Here is a 19,073-nt window from a genome sequence, read left to right as displayed (position 1 = left end):
ATCCCCATCTGGTGGCAAGTGACATCCCCATCTGGTGGCAGGCAGCGTGGCAAGTGATATCCCCATCTGGTGGCAGGCAGCGTGGCAAGTGACATCCCCATCTGGTGGCAGGCATGGTGGCAAGTGACATCCCCATCTGGTGGCAGGCAGTGTGGCAAGTGACATCCTCATCTGGTGGAAGGCAGCGTGGCAAGTGACATCCCCATCTGGTGGCAGGCAGCGTGGCAAGTGACATCCCCATCTGGTGGCAGGCAGCGTGGCAAGTGACATCCCCATCTGGTGGCAGGCAGCGTAGCAAGTGACATCCCCATCTGGTGGCAGGCAGCGTGGCAAGTGACATCCCCATCTGGTGGCAGGCAGCGTGGCAAGTGACATCCCCATCTGGTGGCAGGCAGCGTGGCAAGTGACATCCCCATCTGGTGGCAGGCATAGTGGCAAGTGACAAGAGATGGTGGCAAGTGACACGCTCAGGGCTCCCAATGATTCTGCATTATGGTGAGTTGAACTATTTCAGTTTATATTACAATGTAATGATAGAAATAATGTGTTTCAATCATCCTGACACCATAACAACCATGGTGCCGGAGATGATTGAAGCACTAACACCAGCCATTGCCTTGAAAATTTGCCTGTGAAAAATCCTTACCCCTCGCGCACTTACCCTGAAGTATTTTTAGTCTGTACAATTAAAGCCAGTTGTTTTCAGTGTTCTCGTGTATGGAGATATGTTTTTAATTGATCTATTGTAGAAGTCATCGATAAAGGACGTGGTGTGTGTGTATGTGTATGTGGGGGGGGGGGCGGCATTGAAGGACCCGGCCTTGGGGCGGCAAAGGGAGTAAATCCGGGCCTGTTCATCGGACCTTTGCTGTCGAAAAATCATACAGACTTTAGATTTAGAACATGTTTCAAATCTTTCCGACGGACTCGAGTCTGGCCGAAAAATCTGTTCGTCTGTATGCTAGTCCGACGGACAAAAAAACGACGCAAGGGCAGCTATTGGCTACTGGCTATTAACTTCCTTATTCTAGCCCCTTCGTACGTCATCACGTTCAAACGAACGGACTTTCAAATGGGCTTTAGTCCGTTCGTGTGTGGGCAAGTCCGGTCATTTGAAAGTCCGTCGTAACTCCGTCAAAAGTCCATCGGAAAGGCCGTCGGACATTTGATGCTGAAAAGTCCGCTCGTGTGTACGCGGCATTATAGTCCAATCAGCAGATTAATTTTGTGCTGGAGGTTGGCTTACTGGCAAAGTGCATTCCTGAGAACTGAGTGAGAAGGGTGTTGTATTGCATTTGAGCAGAGAAGAAGAGATATTGTCATTGTGTGTGTTAATAGATTCAATAAACAAATGACTTTCCAAATTACGAATCATTATCACGAATCAATATACATACATAAATATTGAATTTCAATGAATATGAAAGAAATTATAGCGAATATAATGAATGAATTAGAAATGATTCGAGATTCAGTATAACGAATATCGACACTTTACGAATAATAACGAATTATCCGAAAACGAATTAACGTAACAGAACTAAATTATGTATTTTACGAATGACAACAAACCAAAACTAAACAAAATTTCCCGTTGTTCACAAGTCTATTCCAGACCCAGCAGAGTTATTAAATTAGGTCTAATTAAATCAACCTGTCCCACCTGGTATTGTGCTCCCTTTGGTGAAGGTCCTTTATAAAATGCTGCCACAACACTGAGTACAGACAGCTGAATCATGAACTTACTTTCCACACTGACCCATCCATGTTCCAGGTCCTGGCTGGCTCCACTTCATAATGGGAATGTGCACCATGTGCACCAGCCTCCAAAGGGGAAGTTGTTTGGAGCCTACTGTAATTGCTATGCTCCTTAGCCCCATCATCCTTGCTAATGGCCAAGTGGAATGCAATACTTTTACGTGAAAGTCTTCATGCTATAGATGTTTTAGGCAGGCCATACATAATTAATTTTTTTTCATTCAACCATCAGGTTGGTATCGGATTTAAAGGCCGACTCCATCTTTCCTTCCCTTCCCCGCAAAAGCCTCCTCCCTTTCTACCTGTACCCTCTCCCCATTCTCCATACACTTAAAATGTATGCGCATACTTACAATAAACCCTTTCTCTGAGTTGGTCACCTGACAAGCAGGGTCTTTCCTCTGGTGTTCTGGTGTCAGCGGTTGGTGGTCCTCAACACTGCAGAGAACAGTGCTCGGATGTGAGTGCCATTCTCTGCAACCTTCTGCAGCGGAGGCTTCATGATGCTCCACCAGGGGTTTATCTACGACAGCTTGGGATCAGAGAAAAGGTGTTGAATGGCCTTGGGAGCTATTCATCCTATTAGAGGACAGGCAACCAGGTTTGTACAAAAGACATTTTTGAAAACCTTTTATTTTTTTCTAAACAGCAGGCACTGAATAGAAACATACAAACCTGTAGTTGTGCTGAACTCCAGACGCTTTGCCCAAAAAAAAGGAGGCAGAGGGTAAAGAACCAATTACCAGTAGAACCTGCAAAGGGAGAAGGTATGCTTCTGCATTCCTCTTTCCGTTGCTTGTCTTCTCAAAGTGTTCACAGCCAAGACAAGCTGCAATTATGCATCAGCCGTCTCCTTCATGGCTGTTAGATCGGCGGCAGCAGGAGGGAAGAGGGGGCGGGTCAGTACTGCTAACTAGGGTTAGAAAGCACTGAGAAACATGGGGACAAAATTGTAAAATAAACATTTTAATGTTAGATCGTCTTTAAATCTTATAGGTCATTGTACAGAATATGAACAATCAGACTGTAACATGTGTGGCAAACCTCAACGAACATACACTGTATGAAAAGTGTGTTTAAAGCGGGAGTTCACCTTTTCAGAAAAAAAATGAAAAGTTGAACTAACACTCTACAACATGGGTGCTCAACCTGTGGACCTCCAGCTGTTGCAGAACTACAAGTCCCACGAGGCAATGCAAGGCTGACCATTACAAGCATGACTCCCAAAGGCAGAGACATGATGGGAACCGTAGTTCCGCAACAGCTGGAGGGCCACAGGTTGAGCACCCATGCTCTACAACCTCCCCATCGCCTCACTGCACCTACCTCCATGGGTGATGAGCTGTCAGTGCCCAGGCAGCTGGTATAGCAGAACAGGGATTTAAAATCCCAGCTGTTCTTCTTGTAGGGCTTCTGGGATGGATCAGAGTGATTCTGACCACATGGTCGAAATCACTGCGATCTGTCCCGAAAGCCCTACAGAAAAAAATTGAAGAGGAGCGGAGATTTTTAAATACTGACCCACTAAACTGGCTGCGTGGGCATTGACAGCTCATCACCCACGGAGGTAAGTACAGTAGTGGGGACTGGGGTGGGGGGGGGGGGCGGTGGTGGTGGTTGTTGGTGAAGGGTGTTAGCTCATCTTTTAATGTATTCTGAAAAGGTGAACTAAAGTGATTGTAAACTATAACAATTAACGTCTTCTTTTCTAACTTTTATCTTCCTGCCATAAAAAGAATTGGCAAACATTGGGTGTGGTTTTCAGTGGCTTTACGTAGAACCTGCTGGTTATATCCATGATCCTTCTCAACAGGATTGCCAAATTCCCCCCCCCCCCCCCCTCAACTTTTGTTTACTGAAAAACGAAACTTTTTCACCGACAGCGCATTTTTTACTGACAATCTGAAATATGACAAAAAGTCCTACTATAAAATTGATATTTAAAAAAATATATAAAACAATGTGTAGAGTTTGTAGAGGAGCTCCACCCCCCCGCCCCCCCCCAAATAAAATTAAAAGTATAAAAAAACCTTTAATATTAGGACACTTGCCTGTCTAGCGATCCCGCATTGTCGGCACCCCAGCCAATTTTTCAATCGGCCCTCGGGTGCTTCCACCGCCATTCCTCCTAAGAGAAACCGGCAGCCGGCTCCCTACTGCGCATGCATGAAGCGTGCTGCGCTTTGTGAATGGCCCCAGCGGCAGACGAAGGGGAGGGGGTCGAGTTTCCGAGGGACCTCGCAAGATCTCTCGGAAGGTGAACAGGTACCTGTAAAAAACAGGTACCCGCTGCCCCGGAAAGGTGCCAAATGTGGCAGTGGAGGGGGGGTTTTGGGTTTGGAGGAAGCGTCCCCTTTTGGGTGGAGCTCCGCTTTAACAATGCCCATAAGAAGTGATCTGCCCAGCTTTACAATAAAAAGTCAAAACATTGTGAGAAATGTGAGCATGACTAGGATTATGAAAGAACTGAGGAACCCCTGGAATTAAAGTGGTTCTAAAGGCTCAAGGTTTTTTTTAAAAAAAAACTACTCTGTGCAGCATCCCCCCCAGCCTCCCCTAATACTTACCTGAGCCTCTTCTCGATCCAGTGATGTGCACAAGTGCCTCAGCTTTCCAAGGACTCTCTCTGCCTCTTCATTGGCTGAGACAGCAGCAGGAGAAATCAAGTGTCAATCACAGCCACTGAGCCAATCAGAAGAGAGAGGGGGTGTCAGGACTGGGCTCAGCCCTTTCCTTCTCTGAGCTGGCCGCTCAGCTGTTGGCTAATTGCCAGCTCCTATCTCTCCACAGTTACTCAGCTGTTGATGATATCCTGCTCGTCAGTCCTGCCTACTTAAGCCCTCCAGCACAGAGGATCTCTGCCTTCGCCTTAGTCAACATCACAGAGACACTCTCCTGCATTCCTGTTAAAAGGCTTGCTTGGCTGACATCCCTTCTGGCTCCAGATCCTGCTCGCTGTTTTACTACGCTCATCTCCGGCTCTCTGACTTTTGTTTTGTTTGACTATCGGTTCGGGTTCCTGAACTCTGGCTATGTTTTGACAAAGTTTTTTCTATTTACTTTTATTATTAAACAAGTGTGATTTAACTGTACTTCTGTCTCGGTCTGATTTCATGGTTTCTTGCAGGGGGAATCTCTGTGTGTGAATGGACATGCAGAGCCGCAGCTCGGGAGCAAGCCTGCTTGAGTGCCCCCATTGCAAGCTGCCTGCCCTGGGGCACTCGGCAGGAGGGAGGGGCCAGGAGCGCCGGCGAGAGACCTGAGAAGAGGAGAATCGGGGCTGCTCTGTGCAAAGCCACTGCACAGATACATTTGCCAGCACTTCAGCTGTGCCAAGAGAGCAGCTTTTCCTAGGTTATTCTACTTACAGTGGGGACGGAAAGTATTCAGACCCCCTTAAATTTTTCACTCTTTTTTATATTGCAGCCATTTGCTAAAATCATTTAAGTTCATTTTTTTTCCTCATTAATGTACACACAGCACCCCATATTGACAGAAAAACACAGAATTGTTGACATTTTTGCAGATTTAATAAAAAAGAAAAACTGAAATATCACATGGTCCTAAGTATTCAGACCCTTTGCTGTGACACTCATATATTTAACTCAGGTGCTGTCCATTTCTTCTGATCATCCTTGAGATGGTTCTACACCTTCATTTGAGTCCAGCTGTGTTTGATTATACTGATTGGACTTGATTAGGAAAGCCACACACCTGTCTATATAAGACGTTACAGCTCACAGTGCATGTCAGAGCAAATAAGAATCATGAGGTCAAAGGAACTGCCTGAAGAGCTCAGAGACAGAATTGTGGCAAGGCACAGATCTGGCCAAGGTTACAAAAAAATTTCTGCTGCACTTAAGGTTCCTAAGAGCACAGTGGCCATCATAATCCTTAAATGGAAAACGTTTGGGACGACCAGAACCCTTCCTAGAGCTGGCTGTCCGGCCAAACTGAGCTATCGGGGGAGAAGAGCCTTGGTGAGAGAGAACCCAAAGATCACTGTGGCTGAGCTTCAGATATGCAGTCAGGAGATGGGAGAAAGTTGTAGAAAGTCAACCATCAATGCAGCCCTCCACCAGTTGGGGCATTATGGCAGAGTGGCCCGAAGGAAGCCTCTCCCCAGTGCAAGACACATGAAAGCCCGCATGGAGTTTGCTAAAAAAACACCTGAAGGACTCCAAGATGGTGAGAAATAAGATTCTTTGGTCTGATGAGACCAAGATAGAACTTTTTGGTCTTAATTCTAAGCGGTATATGTGGAGAAAACCAGGCACTGCTCATTACCTGTCCAATACAGTCCCAACAGTGAAGCATGGTGATGGCAGCATCATGCTGTGGGGGTGTTTTTCAGCTGCAGGGACAGGACGACTGGTTGCAATCGAGGGAAAGATGAATGCGGCCAAGTACAGTGATATCCTGGACGAAAACCTTCTCCAGAGTGCTCAGGACCTCAGACTGGGCCGAAGGTTTACCTTCCAACAAGACAATGACCCTAAGCACACAGCTAAAATAATGAAGGAGTGGCTTCATAACAACTCCGTGACTGATCTTGAATGGTCGAGCCAGAGCCCTGACTTAAACCCAATTGAGCATCTCTGGAGAGACCTAAAAATGGCTGTCCACCAACGTTTACCATCCAGCCTGAGGGAACTGGAGAGGATATGCAAGGAGGAATGGCAGAGAATCCCCAAATCCAGGTGTAAAAAAACTTGTGGCATCTTTCCCAAAAAGACTCATGGCTGTATTAGATTAAAAGGGTGCTTCTACTAAATACTGAGCAAAGGGTCTGAATACTTAGGACCATGTGATATTTCAGCTTTTCTTCTTTAATAAATCTGCAAAAATGTCAACAATTCTGTGTTTTTCTGTCAATATGGGGTGCTGTGTATACATTAATGAGGAAAAAAAATGAACTTAAATGATTTTAGCAAATGGCTGCAATATAACAAAGAGTGAAAAATATAAGGGGTTCTGAATACTTTCCAACCCCACTGTAAGTCTACCTCCTTGTCTACTCCTGTGCCCCAAAGCATTCAGGGATCTGTTGTCTAGAAACCCAGTCATCCCTTTTACATGGCTGTTGCTTTGGACTACGTTTCCCAAGATTCCCAGTATACTGCATGGAAGTCTATGGGTTTGCTTGGCTTCAGTTCTGCCCCTGCTGACCAGAGGAAATGGTGCAGCATAGCTTCAGTATCTCTGAAAATGGGACAGACTAAGCAATATTTCCATCTCTATCCAGATCCAGTCCAGAATCTGACTACACAAGTTTGTGCTTTTCATATACTTGTGGTCATAATTATACATCTTTCCCTAATTTTATAAGAAGTGTGCTTGCTGTTTATTAAAGACATTTTAAAAATAATCCTGAATGTCAGTTACACAGATCATACATAGGGAACTTTTCCTATATTGAAGAGTCTATCTTGAACATGACATTAGATATATGCCATGACACATCTTCGGTATATACAGATTAGGTAGGTAACTGTTGCTTTCATAAAAGAATAAACATTTTAACAAATAAAAAAGATTTTTCCCACATACCTAATATAAAAAATCTAGCAATGCAATGATGTAACGGACCTAATGAGCTGTAATTATATGGCAAATTTTACTATTTTGTTCAGCCAATAAAATTCCATAATGGCATAATCGATTGGAGACCATGGTGCTGTAGAGCATAAACAGAGGGTTGGTCTCCAAATCACCTTCTATACATCTGAGAAAAAGGTATACTAAACTAAGAAAGGTTCTTATAGAGATTCCTAATCCAATCATATTTCTTCCAAAGACAAAAGTTTCTCAGCTATTACATTCAGTTCACATTCCACGAGTGCATCCACCAGTCTCTTTAATGTGGCCTTCTTGCCCTCACCATCCATAAAACATCGCAATAACTGATAGGCCTGTTCGTAAAGACCTTCTTTGTCATATTCGTATGCTAGGTTGTCTATTTTGGGGTCTTCTAGAGCCCGGCAATTTTTCTTCAATGACCGTCCCACCTTCTTCCAAGACTTGCCCACCAAATTTGCAAACCGCTGTTGGTGTTCTGAAGTCAGAGGTTTGTCAGCTGTAAAAAATTGAGGATGAAATTAGTAAAGCAGTCAATGGAAATTACAAGAAAGTCCTAAGAGGATGACTCCTATGGATTTAAAGACCACTCTGGGTCCTACTGTCAGGCACTTTGGGATCAGAATCAGTTTTAGTATGTACAAATTTTACCAAAAATTTTACCAAGCCTTTTCTGGTACTTTTTGTTTACAAGTAAAAACCAGCAATTTTTGCTAGAAAATAGCTTAGAATCCCTAAACATTTTATGTATAGTTGTTTGGGGGTTTTTTTGTAGCAAGGAAAATAAAATGGCGATCGTTGCAATTTTTTACATCACGCGATATTTGCGCAGCATTTTTATTTTATATATATATATTTTTTTTTTTTTAAATACACCTTAATGAATTTTAATGCTAAAAAACAAAATATATAACCCAATTTTTGATAATGTTTAAAAGATTATGTAACGTCGAGTAAATAGATACATAACATGTCACGCTTTAAAATTGTGCACACTCGTGGAATGGCAGCAAACTACGATACTTAAAATTCTCCATTAACATTTTTTACAGGTTACCTGTTTAGAGTTACAGAGGAGGTCTAGCGCTAAAATTATTGCTCCCGCTCTAACATTCACAATGATACCTCATATGTGTGGTGTGAACACCTCTTGCATATGCGCATGCTACTTACGTATTAGTTTGCTTCTACGCATAAGCACGCAGGGGTGGAGGCGCTTTCCTTTTTTTTTTTTTTTTTTTTTTTTTAGTGTCCCTTTTTTTTCTGATCGCTTTTATTCTTATTACAAAGAATGTAAACACCCCTTGCAAAAGAAATAAGGGTGACAGGTCCTCTTTATGGAGAGATCTGGGGTCTACAGTATAAGACTCCAAATCCCTCCTCTACCTTTAAAAGCAAAAGATCAAAAAAAAAAAAAAAAAAAAAAAAGTTTACTTCTGCCCTAGACTAGAAGTGACGTCATGATGTTGCACCCATCTTCCAACATTATAGAGGCGATCGGAGACAATCTGGTCTCTGGTCACCTCTATAGCCAGCCACTTGAACCCTTGGTTTGTTTCCTGGGCGCACCGTTAAAAAATTGTAAGCCTGAGAAACACAGACAAGCGGCTTCTGAAAGCAATCCAGCGGCTAATTAGCTGCTTGGACCACTTTCATGAGAAGTCTAATTCTCGCCTGAAAAAAAAAAAAAAAAAAACATACCGGGGTTATGGCTGATAGCTTCAGCCATAACCTGGTAAACCACTGGCAAAATGCAAATGAAGCCCCCCAAAATGCTAGTAGGTATAGCTTTTGTCATGAGACTTTGTATGTCTTCAAGCAAAAAAAACCAAACTGCTTGCTAGCAATCTTTTAGTCGTGCGCTGTCTGGGGCACATCTGCAAGTTGCTGGCAAATGAGCCAAGTGCCAGAATAATGTACCGTAACTCCAGCACGCAAGCTACATCACCACTGACCACCCAATGTCCAAAGATAGGAGGCACAGGGTCTGGAAGAAGCTGTGAGGGGCGTAGCAGCAACAGTGCTGGATCAGCGATGGGGACATCTAACCTTTTTTTTGCTGGAGGCGGGGTATACGTCTACATTATGGCAAGTATTCCTGTGGACCCACGGCAGTTATACTTTAACCAAAGCAGAGAACAGCTAGAAGTTAAATTACATACAGTATATAAGTCTTCCGAAAAAAAAGAAAACGTTCAAAAATGTATTTTCAATATACATATGAACAGGCAGCCTAAACTAGTCAGTCAATAGGAATATTTATTATAAGAAAAAAGGAGTAATTATGTCAATAGGGCAGACTTTATACCCATCAGATTTCTAAAGGTAAGGTCGAGTGTTACACTGAGTTTTCACATCTGCTATCTAGGGATTGACAGAGTTGTGACATGAGAAAGGGAGCAATAAACTGCTTACGATAGTCCCTATGCAGGGCTGCTCATAAGGCAGTATAGGCGGTCCTCCTATACCGGGCCCCATCAGTTCATAAGGGGGACCTGGGGACTTGACGAGCAGAAACGCTGGCTGTACTGCCTCATTTCTGAAACAAATCCTTCTGTGGCTCCCCCTGAAGCCCACAACTTCTGCTCCTCTCCCTTCCACCACCTTTCACCTGCTGCGGGAAAAAGACAAAGGGCAATTGCTTCCAGGATCCGTCCACCTCCCCCCCTGCCTCCGACGATATGTGCAGCGCGTAACGTCACTCCAGCTGATATGTTGATTAGCTGGCGTGACGTCAACATGCGCATGTGCACAGCACTGGAGGCATTATACAACAATCTGCAAAACGCAGAGGGAGAATCAAATTGTTCGATTCTACCTCGCTCTCTCTGTGCATGTGCAAGACTTGAGTGACATCACAGGCGGAAGACTATTGTTGTTGGGTGGATTTGGGGGAGGATTTTGGTGTGTTTCAGGACGGTGTCAAGTCTCGCACATGCTCAGAGACAGCGAGGTCGAATCTAACAACTAGATTCTCCCTCCGTGAATTGCAGATCCTTGGATAATGCCTAAGATGATATGCCCATGCGCAGTGTTGACATCAGGCTAGCTGATCAACATATCAGCTGGAGTGACATTACTGTCAGGGCTCGGCTCAGCCCTTCCTTCTCAAAGCTGGCCGCTCAGTTGTCAGCTAATTGCCAGCTCCTATCTCTCCACAGGTACTCACCTGTTGATATCCTGCTCGTCGGTCCTGCCCACTTAAGCCATCCAGCCCAGAAGATCTCTGCCTTCGCCTTGGTCTCATCTCTAGAAACGCTCTCCTGTGTTCTGGTTAAAGACTTGCTTGGCTAACATTCCTCTGGCTCCAGATCCTCCTTACTGTTCTACTACGCTCCTCTCTGGCGCCCTGACGTTTTGGCTTGTCTGACTATCCGTTCCGATTTCTGAACTCTGGCTATGTTTTGACTACGTTTATTCTGTTAACCTTTTTTTTATTATTTTTAAACTAGTGTGATTTAACTGTACTTCTGTCTCAGTCTGATTCATGGTTTCTGACAGTTACGTCCTGCGCATGCGCATATCGTCAGAGGCATTATCCGACAAGATGCACTATTCAATAGAACACCGGCTCTCATTCTCTCCTTACTGCCAACTGCAGCTGCTGCTGGATAACACAGAGGAGGATCATGTCAGCGCACGAGCATACTTAGATATAAAGAGGGTCCACTGCTGTTACCTGACAATTCACTGATTGTAACTACTACTGACCTTTGTAATTGATTTAAAAGGCCCTGTTCACATCTGACGATTTGGGATCACGGGCGGAATCGCCACAATTCCAAATGGTGCTGCAATCGTGGCAAAACACAACACGCATATTTATGTTCATTTTTAATAGCACCTCAAACGCGATTGTCGAGCGACAGAATCACGCGGCAATTGTGGCAAACAGCATCGCACAAAGCTTGTCGCCCAATGAAGCTCCTGCTCTTTTTTGAGCATCCAGCTTTGCCGCTATTGCTACACAATTCAGTACAGTTTTATCTTTTAGATTTAATTGAAATTTTGTAAGTTATGTTGTGTTTTTGTACACTAATATTGATTTTTGTGTATTTTTAATCGAAAATATTGTTTTGAAATTTTCTAGAGGGAAGCGGGAGGGCCTGTTGGGTAGGTTGTATGGGGCCCCGTGATGATGAGTTGTCATTGATGTTCTCCTGCAATGTAGACATTCTAGGTCAGTGAGGGTGAACCTTGGCACCCCAGATGTTTTGGAACTACATTACTCATGATGCTTATGCACTCTGCAGTGTAGTTGAGCATCATGGGAAATGTAGTTCCAAAACATCTTGGGTGCCAAGGTTCACTATCACTGTTCTAGGTTGTGTTAAAAATATTTAATGAAAACAAAAATTCAGGTTCATAGGATTTAAAAGCTTGCAGTTGTTAAAGTGTGATTAAAGATTATACACATTGTGATATTCAGATATGTCATCTGAACACTCTGAAATATTTTTAGACTAAAAAACAAGCGCAGTTAAAATAAAATATATTGCTAAGTAAACTAATCGTTTTTACATACTGGCATTTCTACTTACCATAATCCTGTCCTTGGAAATGGAATGTGCTTGGTTCAGATGAGAATGAGCGGAGGGGGAGGGGAGGAGAGACCTGACTCGAGTTCTCTAATGGAGAGGTAGAACAGGAGTTGTTCTGCGTGGAGGGGCTGGATTCCAGAGATAACTTCATCAATTTTTCTTCCAGCTTAGCAAGGTCTTCATCCTTGACATAACTTGGCTGAAATATAAACATGTCATTTTAGATCAATATATAAATATGTATGTGGTTGTAAAGGTTAAAAGTACTGCAGCGAAAGCATTATGGTAAAAAACCTTCCATGGTGAGCTCCCCCCAAATACTTTTCTGAGCCCAATCTTGATCCATGACTGTGCCCGATAGCAGCAGCGCTCCCAGGATTTAGAGGCCATTGGCTCCTGCTGCTGTCAAATCCTGGGGGGGCAGAACTGAGCTGCACTGTGCTGGTCAATAGACACACACAGCCCAGCTGAGAATCGAGCCCGCATGAGTGCCCTTAAAGCAAACGGCTTGCTATGGGGACACTCGGAGGAGAGGAGAAGCCAAGAGCGCCGGCGGGGGACCCGAGAAGAGGAGGTTTGGGGCTGCTCTTTGCAAAACTATTGCACAGAGCAGGTAAGTATAACATGCTTATTATAAAAAATAAAGATAAAATAGTTGAATCTTTACAATCACTTTAACTCTATGGAATAAGCAATTGTGGTGCAAACCAAGGCAGCCATCTACTTTTAGGAGAACCCCTCTCCTAAAATGAAGAAAGAAGGAGATTGGCAGCAGTTTATTGCAAAAAAATTATTTGGTCACATGCTTGCATAACAGAAGACCTAACAGGAATATCACATGTAACATTTCTAAAGGCAACCAGCATATCCAACTATATGAACAAGTCTCAAGAACCATAATGTGAACCTAAAAACGGAGATTAGAAAACCAACGGAGATATAACTAGAGCTGGTTGGCTGGTCCCGCAGTCGGTCATCGCTCCTATGGGCAGTGGGAGTCTCCTTCTCTGCATCAGGGCGGCTTCTGCCGTGCGTCTCCTCCCTCCTCCTTCTAGGCGTCCAATAGGATTGTCTGTCCTTTCAGCCAATCGGGTGACGGGGCCTTTTAAATCAATTACTCGCTTCCTGATTGGATGGGAGGATCAGTGTGAGAATAGCAAATATTCATTCGCTATTGTCATACATCTGGGTGGGCTCGGAGCCCAGTGTCCACCCTTTTTTTGAAGCCTATTAGAGCCTCTGACTCTAATCCCATGCTTAAAGAACCCCCCCCCCAATGGAATTTATGCGTCCGACACCCTGCATGTAGATTAGGGTGTTGGACGCATGGATGGGGGGGGCGGTGCCCGTGCGCCCATAATGGACGGGCCGCCACTGGGAGAGAGTAAAGGAAAGGTGAATATGTACACTCACAGCCACTTTATTAGATACACCTGTTCAATTGCTTGGCAACACAAATTGCTAATCAGCCAATAACATGGCGGCAACTCAATGCATTTAGGCATCTAGACGTGGTAAAGCCAACTTGCTGAAGTTTAAAACGAGCATCAAAATGGGGAAGAAAGGGGATTTAAGTGACTTTGAACATGGCATGGTTGTTGGTGGCAGAAGGGCTGGTCTGAATATTTCAAAAACTGCTGATCTACTGGGATTTTCACGTACAACCATCTCTAGGATTTACAGAGAATGATGGGAAAAAGAGAAACCAATGAGCGGCAGTTGTGTGGAGGAAAATGCCTTGTTGATGTCAGAGGTCACAGGAGAATGGGCAGACTAGTTCCAAATGATAGAAAGGCAACGGTAACCCAAATACCACTTGTTGCAGCCGAGGCATGCAGAATACCACCCTGAACACACAACACAACACAAACCTTGAAGCAGATGGGCTACAGCAGCAGAAGACCACACCGGGTGCCACTTCTGTCAGCTAAGAACAGGAAACTGAGGCTACAATTCGCACAGGCTCACCAAAATTGGACAATAGAAGATTGGAAGAATGTTGCCTGGTCCGAAGAGTCTCGATTTCAGCTGCGACATTCAGATAGGGTCAGAATTTGGAGTAAACAACATGAAAGCATGGATCCATCCTGCCTTGTATCAACGGTTCAGGCTGCTGGTGGTGGTGTAATGGTGTGGGGGATATTTTCTTGGCACACTTTGGGCCTCTTAGTACCAATTGAGCATCGTTTAAACACCACGGCCTACCTGAGTATTGTTGCTGACCATGTCCATCCCTTTATGACTGCAGTGTACCCATCTTCTGATGGTGCATTATCCTGCTGGAAGTAGCCATGTCACAGAGCTCAAATCATCTCACCACTGGTTTCTTGAACATGACAATGAGGTCACTGTACTCCAATGGCCTCCACACTCGCCAGATCTCAATCCAATAGAGCACCTTTGGGATGTGGTGGAAAGTGAGATTCGCATCATGGATGTGGAGTCGACAAATCTGCAGCAACTATGTGCAGTGGCGTCTCCAGCTTTCATATTTAGGGGGGGCACATGGGGGGACAGGGACAAAAGTAGGGGGGCAACTATAAAATGCAAATACATCTATATCTCCTGGGGCCCTTTACTACGATCCCACAACGGCCCTTTCACATGTTCTGCAGTGAGCTCCCTTCCTACTGTATTGGGCCCCCCCCCCAGGATGGCAGAAAACAAGAGATATATGTCACCAGCATACCAAGAAAATATAAGGGTCCAAAGCAGTGGGAGAACTATCAGGGTTGCAAAGGTTGTCTTGCCACCGGACCCTGATGTTCTGCCACTGTGGGGTTCCCCGGCCTCCTCTTGCTGCCTTGCCCCTGCTATTGACAGCGCTGGTCTGGCATCTCTTGAAATTTACAGGCTGGTTCTCCTGTCCTAAGGACGGGAGAAATCAGTTTTTTCAGTAACTGAGTGGAGTCCTTCCTGCAACTCGCTCTTCTCCTTGCCAATGAGGATGGGGGGGGCACATGGTGGGGCACAGCATAATGTGGGGGGGGGGGGTCAGGGCCCCCTCTGCCCCCCCCCTAAGGATGCCATTGACTATGTGATGCTATCATGTCACTATGGACCAAAATCTCTGAGGAATATTTCCAACATATTTCCAACACCTTGCTGAATCTATGCCACAAAGAATTAAGGCAGTTCTGAAGGCAACCCGATACTAGCAACATGTACCTAATAAAGTGGCCAGTGAGTGTAATGCTCGGTGGGGAAAGCGGGCTTTAAAGCAAAACAGTTTTGTCGTTCTGCATTGATAAATCACAGATTAAATGTAGGTGTTGTGACTTTCACGTTAACTGTTGCACAGTACTTAAAGTATACCGAAAACACTTATATTTTTTGTTTTAGTATTATATAGAGTAATGCTGGCCATACACTATACAAAAAAATTTACTTACACATCCCTGTTCTGGCTCTCGTGCCCGTGATCGCTCGTGGACATAAATTAATCCGTTTTTCGTTTTTTAGTTTTTTCAAATATACCTAGTCCTAGTGCAAACAGTTTGGACGGGAAACACATTAACCTCCTAAGGACCGGAAGAATTTCCCCCTAATGACCAGGCCATTTTTTGTGATACGGCACTGCGTCGCTTTAACTGACAATTGCGCGGTCATGCGACGCTGTACCCAAACAAAATTGACGTCGCCGATCTGCCATTTTTAGCAGGACTGTGACATTGCAGCGGACATATCGGACACTTTTGACACATTTTTGGGACCATTGACATTCATACAGCGATCAGTGCTATAAAAATACACAGATTACTATGTTAATGTCACTGCTAGGGAAGGGGTTAACACTAGGAGGCAATCAAGGGATTAACTGTGTTCCCTGCTAGGTGTTTCTAACTGTGGGGGGGATGTGACTTACTAGAGGAGGAGCCAGATCGCTGTTCCTACTTAGTAGGAACACACAATCTGTCTCCCCTCTTCTGACAGAATGGGGATGTATGTGTTTACACGCACATCCCCGTTCTGGCTGTCGTGCCCGCGACCTTGCATGGCCGGCGGACACATGCATCGTGTCCCCCCCGCTGACGTACAACTACGGTGATTCGCGGGAATGTGCTGACCTGCCGCCGTATAATGACGGCGGCTGGTCGGCAAGTGGTTAACCTTTCAAATTATCATTCGTTCAGCAGAAAATTTCCAAACTTGTCCTTTGTTTTTTTTTTGGCTCAAAAGCTTCCCAACTGATTACCGATTTGTGCCCACTAATTGGCCGAAAAAACAAACTGTCTAAATGACTGAATTTCGGACAATTTTTTGTATAGTGTATGGCCAGCACAAGGAAGTTTTTCCCTTTACTTTTTGTCCCATAAGCACATCAGAAGAATAAAGTAAAGGAGTGTAAATCCTCTCCTAGACAGTTGTTCCTACAACACGTGACCTCATTGGAAGATTTCCCTTCTATTCCTGTTCAAGTAACTGCTAAAAATGTAGGATCTTCTCTCAATTTTGGTTCTGTAGAGAATGGTGGTCACCAGGACAATTACAAGGGATGAATGTCCCCAATAGGGACACAGACAGGAAAAAAACTTGACAGATGACTCTATCCAAATGACGTTCATGCAATAAATGTTTTCATGGCTCTTGTTTCTTTGAATTACCTTACATGAGTAAATCTGTCCCAGACATTTTTCTTCCTCGTCGAGGAACATGTCAAGCTTTATGTTGTCCACTTTGAGCTCCAGAAAGACCTGTAGAGACTCTATGCCTAAGCAACGACTCAGCTGTTCTTGTATGTGCAGGTGAACCCTCCTCTCTCTGTAATCTCGAAGAAATCCTAGACAGATGTCTTCTCCATTGAACTTGAGGTGGAGAATGAGATGTGGGTCACTTCTAAGAACCTTTAGGATCTCTGGAGAGTTTGAATTTCTGGAGAACACTAAAACCGGAGAACCACAATTCAAAACAGATACCCAAATAATACATTTTCAGATTAATCAGTCACTGTGTTCAAAATAGCAAAATATTAGATTTTGTCTCCGGACCACAATTGTTGGGGGCAGGAGAAAGGTTTCTTCTATCCTAAAGTAGATAAGTCAAGGTATATGTATTATAGGTTAACAATTGATGTAATTTTCACATATCAGATATACTTTGGAGGTTACTATTTGATTTGATAATGAATTTTCATTAGGGTTGTGTATTAATTTATAATCTGTATCAACCTCCTATTTTTAGTTTATGAATTTAATATGTGTCATTGCTGGTTTATTTGTTATATTTACTTAGTGATGCTGGTCTTGACTTTTTTATTCTAAAATAGTTTATTAAAGTTTATTTTTTCTGTTATTACGTATATGTTTTGTTATAATTGAAAAAAAACTCTTGAATAAAGAATTATACTTAAAAAAAAAAAAAAAATAGCAAAATATAGATCAGTCTTTTTTTTTTTTTTTTTTTTTTTTACATAAATGCATATCACACTACACAGTCCTTTCAGTGTTGACTAGGTGGCTACTGGTCAATTTTTTTATAATCTGATCTAAGTATCTAAGCAGGACTGCAAAAGACTGCATGCTTATAAAATGAAAAATATCTATTTTTTTTTTTTATTGGTATATTTATTTTGAGCTCATGTACAACGTAGTTTGAGAAAAAGCCCTGTTAAAGGGTGACAATGCGATGCCCCTGTCTCCTAATTTGCCTCCTGCATTGTCACCCTGTCATACACTCTACCAAAAGAGAATTCAAGTTGCAATGCCGACGCTCATTGCACAACATTTTTAAAAATCTAGCTTCATATTTCTTGCACTTATCATAACCTACCACTAAAGAACAACCCCAAAATAATATCTCCTGCTCCTGGTGATGAGAGCATTGTCACATACCTGTATGTTATTTGTTGCTTGTACCTGTAGTAGGGCCCGGAAGCAACAATGCACATTGCTTTTTTTATCCTACCTGAAAAACACTTGGGGCGATTTACTAAAACTGGAGGGTGTAAAATCTGGTGCAGCTCTGCATAGAAACCAATCAGCATCCCATTTTTATTGTCAAAGCTTAAGCCTAGGTTCACATTGGGGTGGGTTAGAAATCGTGTGAGTTCAGCTGAATTCACGTGATTTCTAACCCAGCAATGCAGTCCGACTTTAGCGGCGATTTGACAGACATTTGTGCGGGTTTCTGCACAGATGTCTTTAGAAATTGCCCCCAAAGTCGCCAAAAGGAACTACTTTTTAGGAACCGGTGCGGCACCACAAAGTCAGTGCCACACCGATTCAGACGGTGCCATTTCCGGCAATAGCCGCCGATTTGGCATGCGATTTGACATGTGAACCTTGGCTAAAGGATAAGTTCACCTTTCATTACGTTACACCCATATTCAGGGTGTAAGATGCTTTAAATGCACCGGCCCCAGCATCTCTCCGATCCCCGCTGTGTCAGCTAGCGGGAAATATTCTCCACCCGCTAGCTGTCAAAATGTTTAAAAAATGCGGCTGTTCGGGGCTCCGCCTGCCCGGGCACATCACTCATTCATTGCGCTCTGTGAATGGAAAACTACAAGGTCCGGCAGCCTTTGCGGCTGTTGGCTTGTAGTTTTCAATGAACTAAAATGGCGCTGTGAGCACTGTGCAAGATCATTCTGGCTTCCTGTCAGCATATATAGGCTTCCTCGTACGAGGTATGAGCAAGCCCATACAATGACAGGTCTGCAGGAGCAGTGTTAATTTAGTCGACTAAAATGACTAAAACATTTTAGTCGACTAAATTAATATTATTTTAGTCGAATAAAACTAAAACAACTGAGATGACTAAAATATGACTAAAACTAAAATGCCATTTTAATCAAAAGACTAAGACTAAAACTAAATTGAAATTTGACTTCAAGGTTAGCACTGTTCTGTAGTGCATGTTCATACCTCAATACCATAATAAATATCATATTAGATTTTTCACTCCAGCAGTATATGATGAGTTTGGAAATTGTAGAGAAATGTTAACTAATGCATTACAATTTAACTACACCCATTCGATTTTAGGCGACTAAAATGAGTTTTAGTCGACTAAAATGTACTGGAGATTTTAGTCGACTAAAACGTAGGACATTTTAGTCGACTAAAACGTACTGGAGATTTAGTCGACTAAATACGACTAAAACTAAAACAATTGCAGAAGACTAAAATGGGACTAAAACTAAAATGCCATTTTAGTCCTAAGACTAAGATTAAAACTAAATCGAAATTTGCTGCCAAA

At 43.4% G+C, this 19,073-nt stretch overlaps 1 protein-coding gene across 3 annotated transcripts in view; it reads right to left on the bottom strand.

Annotated features, from left to right (window-relative positions):
- Positions 1 to 7,078: 7,078 nt before the first annotated feature.
- The window catches only part of TRADD (TNFRSF1A associated via death domain), a 39,318-nt gene continuing 27,323 nt past the window's right edge, over positions 7,079 to 19,073 (bottom strand). For all 3 annotated transcript variants that reach the window (XM_073605478.1, XM_073605479.1, XM_073605480.1), the window contains exons 3-5: positions 16,481 to 16,758; positions 11,877 to 12,075; positions 7,079 to 7,834 (exon numbers count right to left, since the gene is read on the bottom strand). In XM_073605478.1, the coding sequence (XP_073461579.1) occupies positions 7,539 to 7,834; positions 11,877 to 12,075; positions 16,481 to 16,758 (773 nt within the window). In that variant the 3' untranslated portion in view covers positions 7,079 to 7,538. The remainder of the gene's footprint in view (positions 7,835 to 11,876; positions 12,076 to 16,480; positions 16,759 to 19,073) is intronic.

Source organism: Aquarana catesbeiana, linkage group LG11 (genome assembly GCF_042186555.1).
Source record: "Aquarana catesbeiana isolate 2022-GZ linkage group LG11, ASM4218655v1, whole genome shotgun sequence".
Classification (NCBI taxonomy): domain Eukaryota; kingdom Metazoa; phylum Chordata; class Amphibia; order Anura; family Ranidae; genus Aquarana; species Aquarana catesbeiana.
The sequence above is the reverse complement of the archived record's forward strand: the minus strand, read 5'-3'. Positions and strand labels throughout refer to the sequence as shown.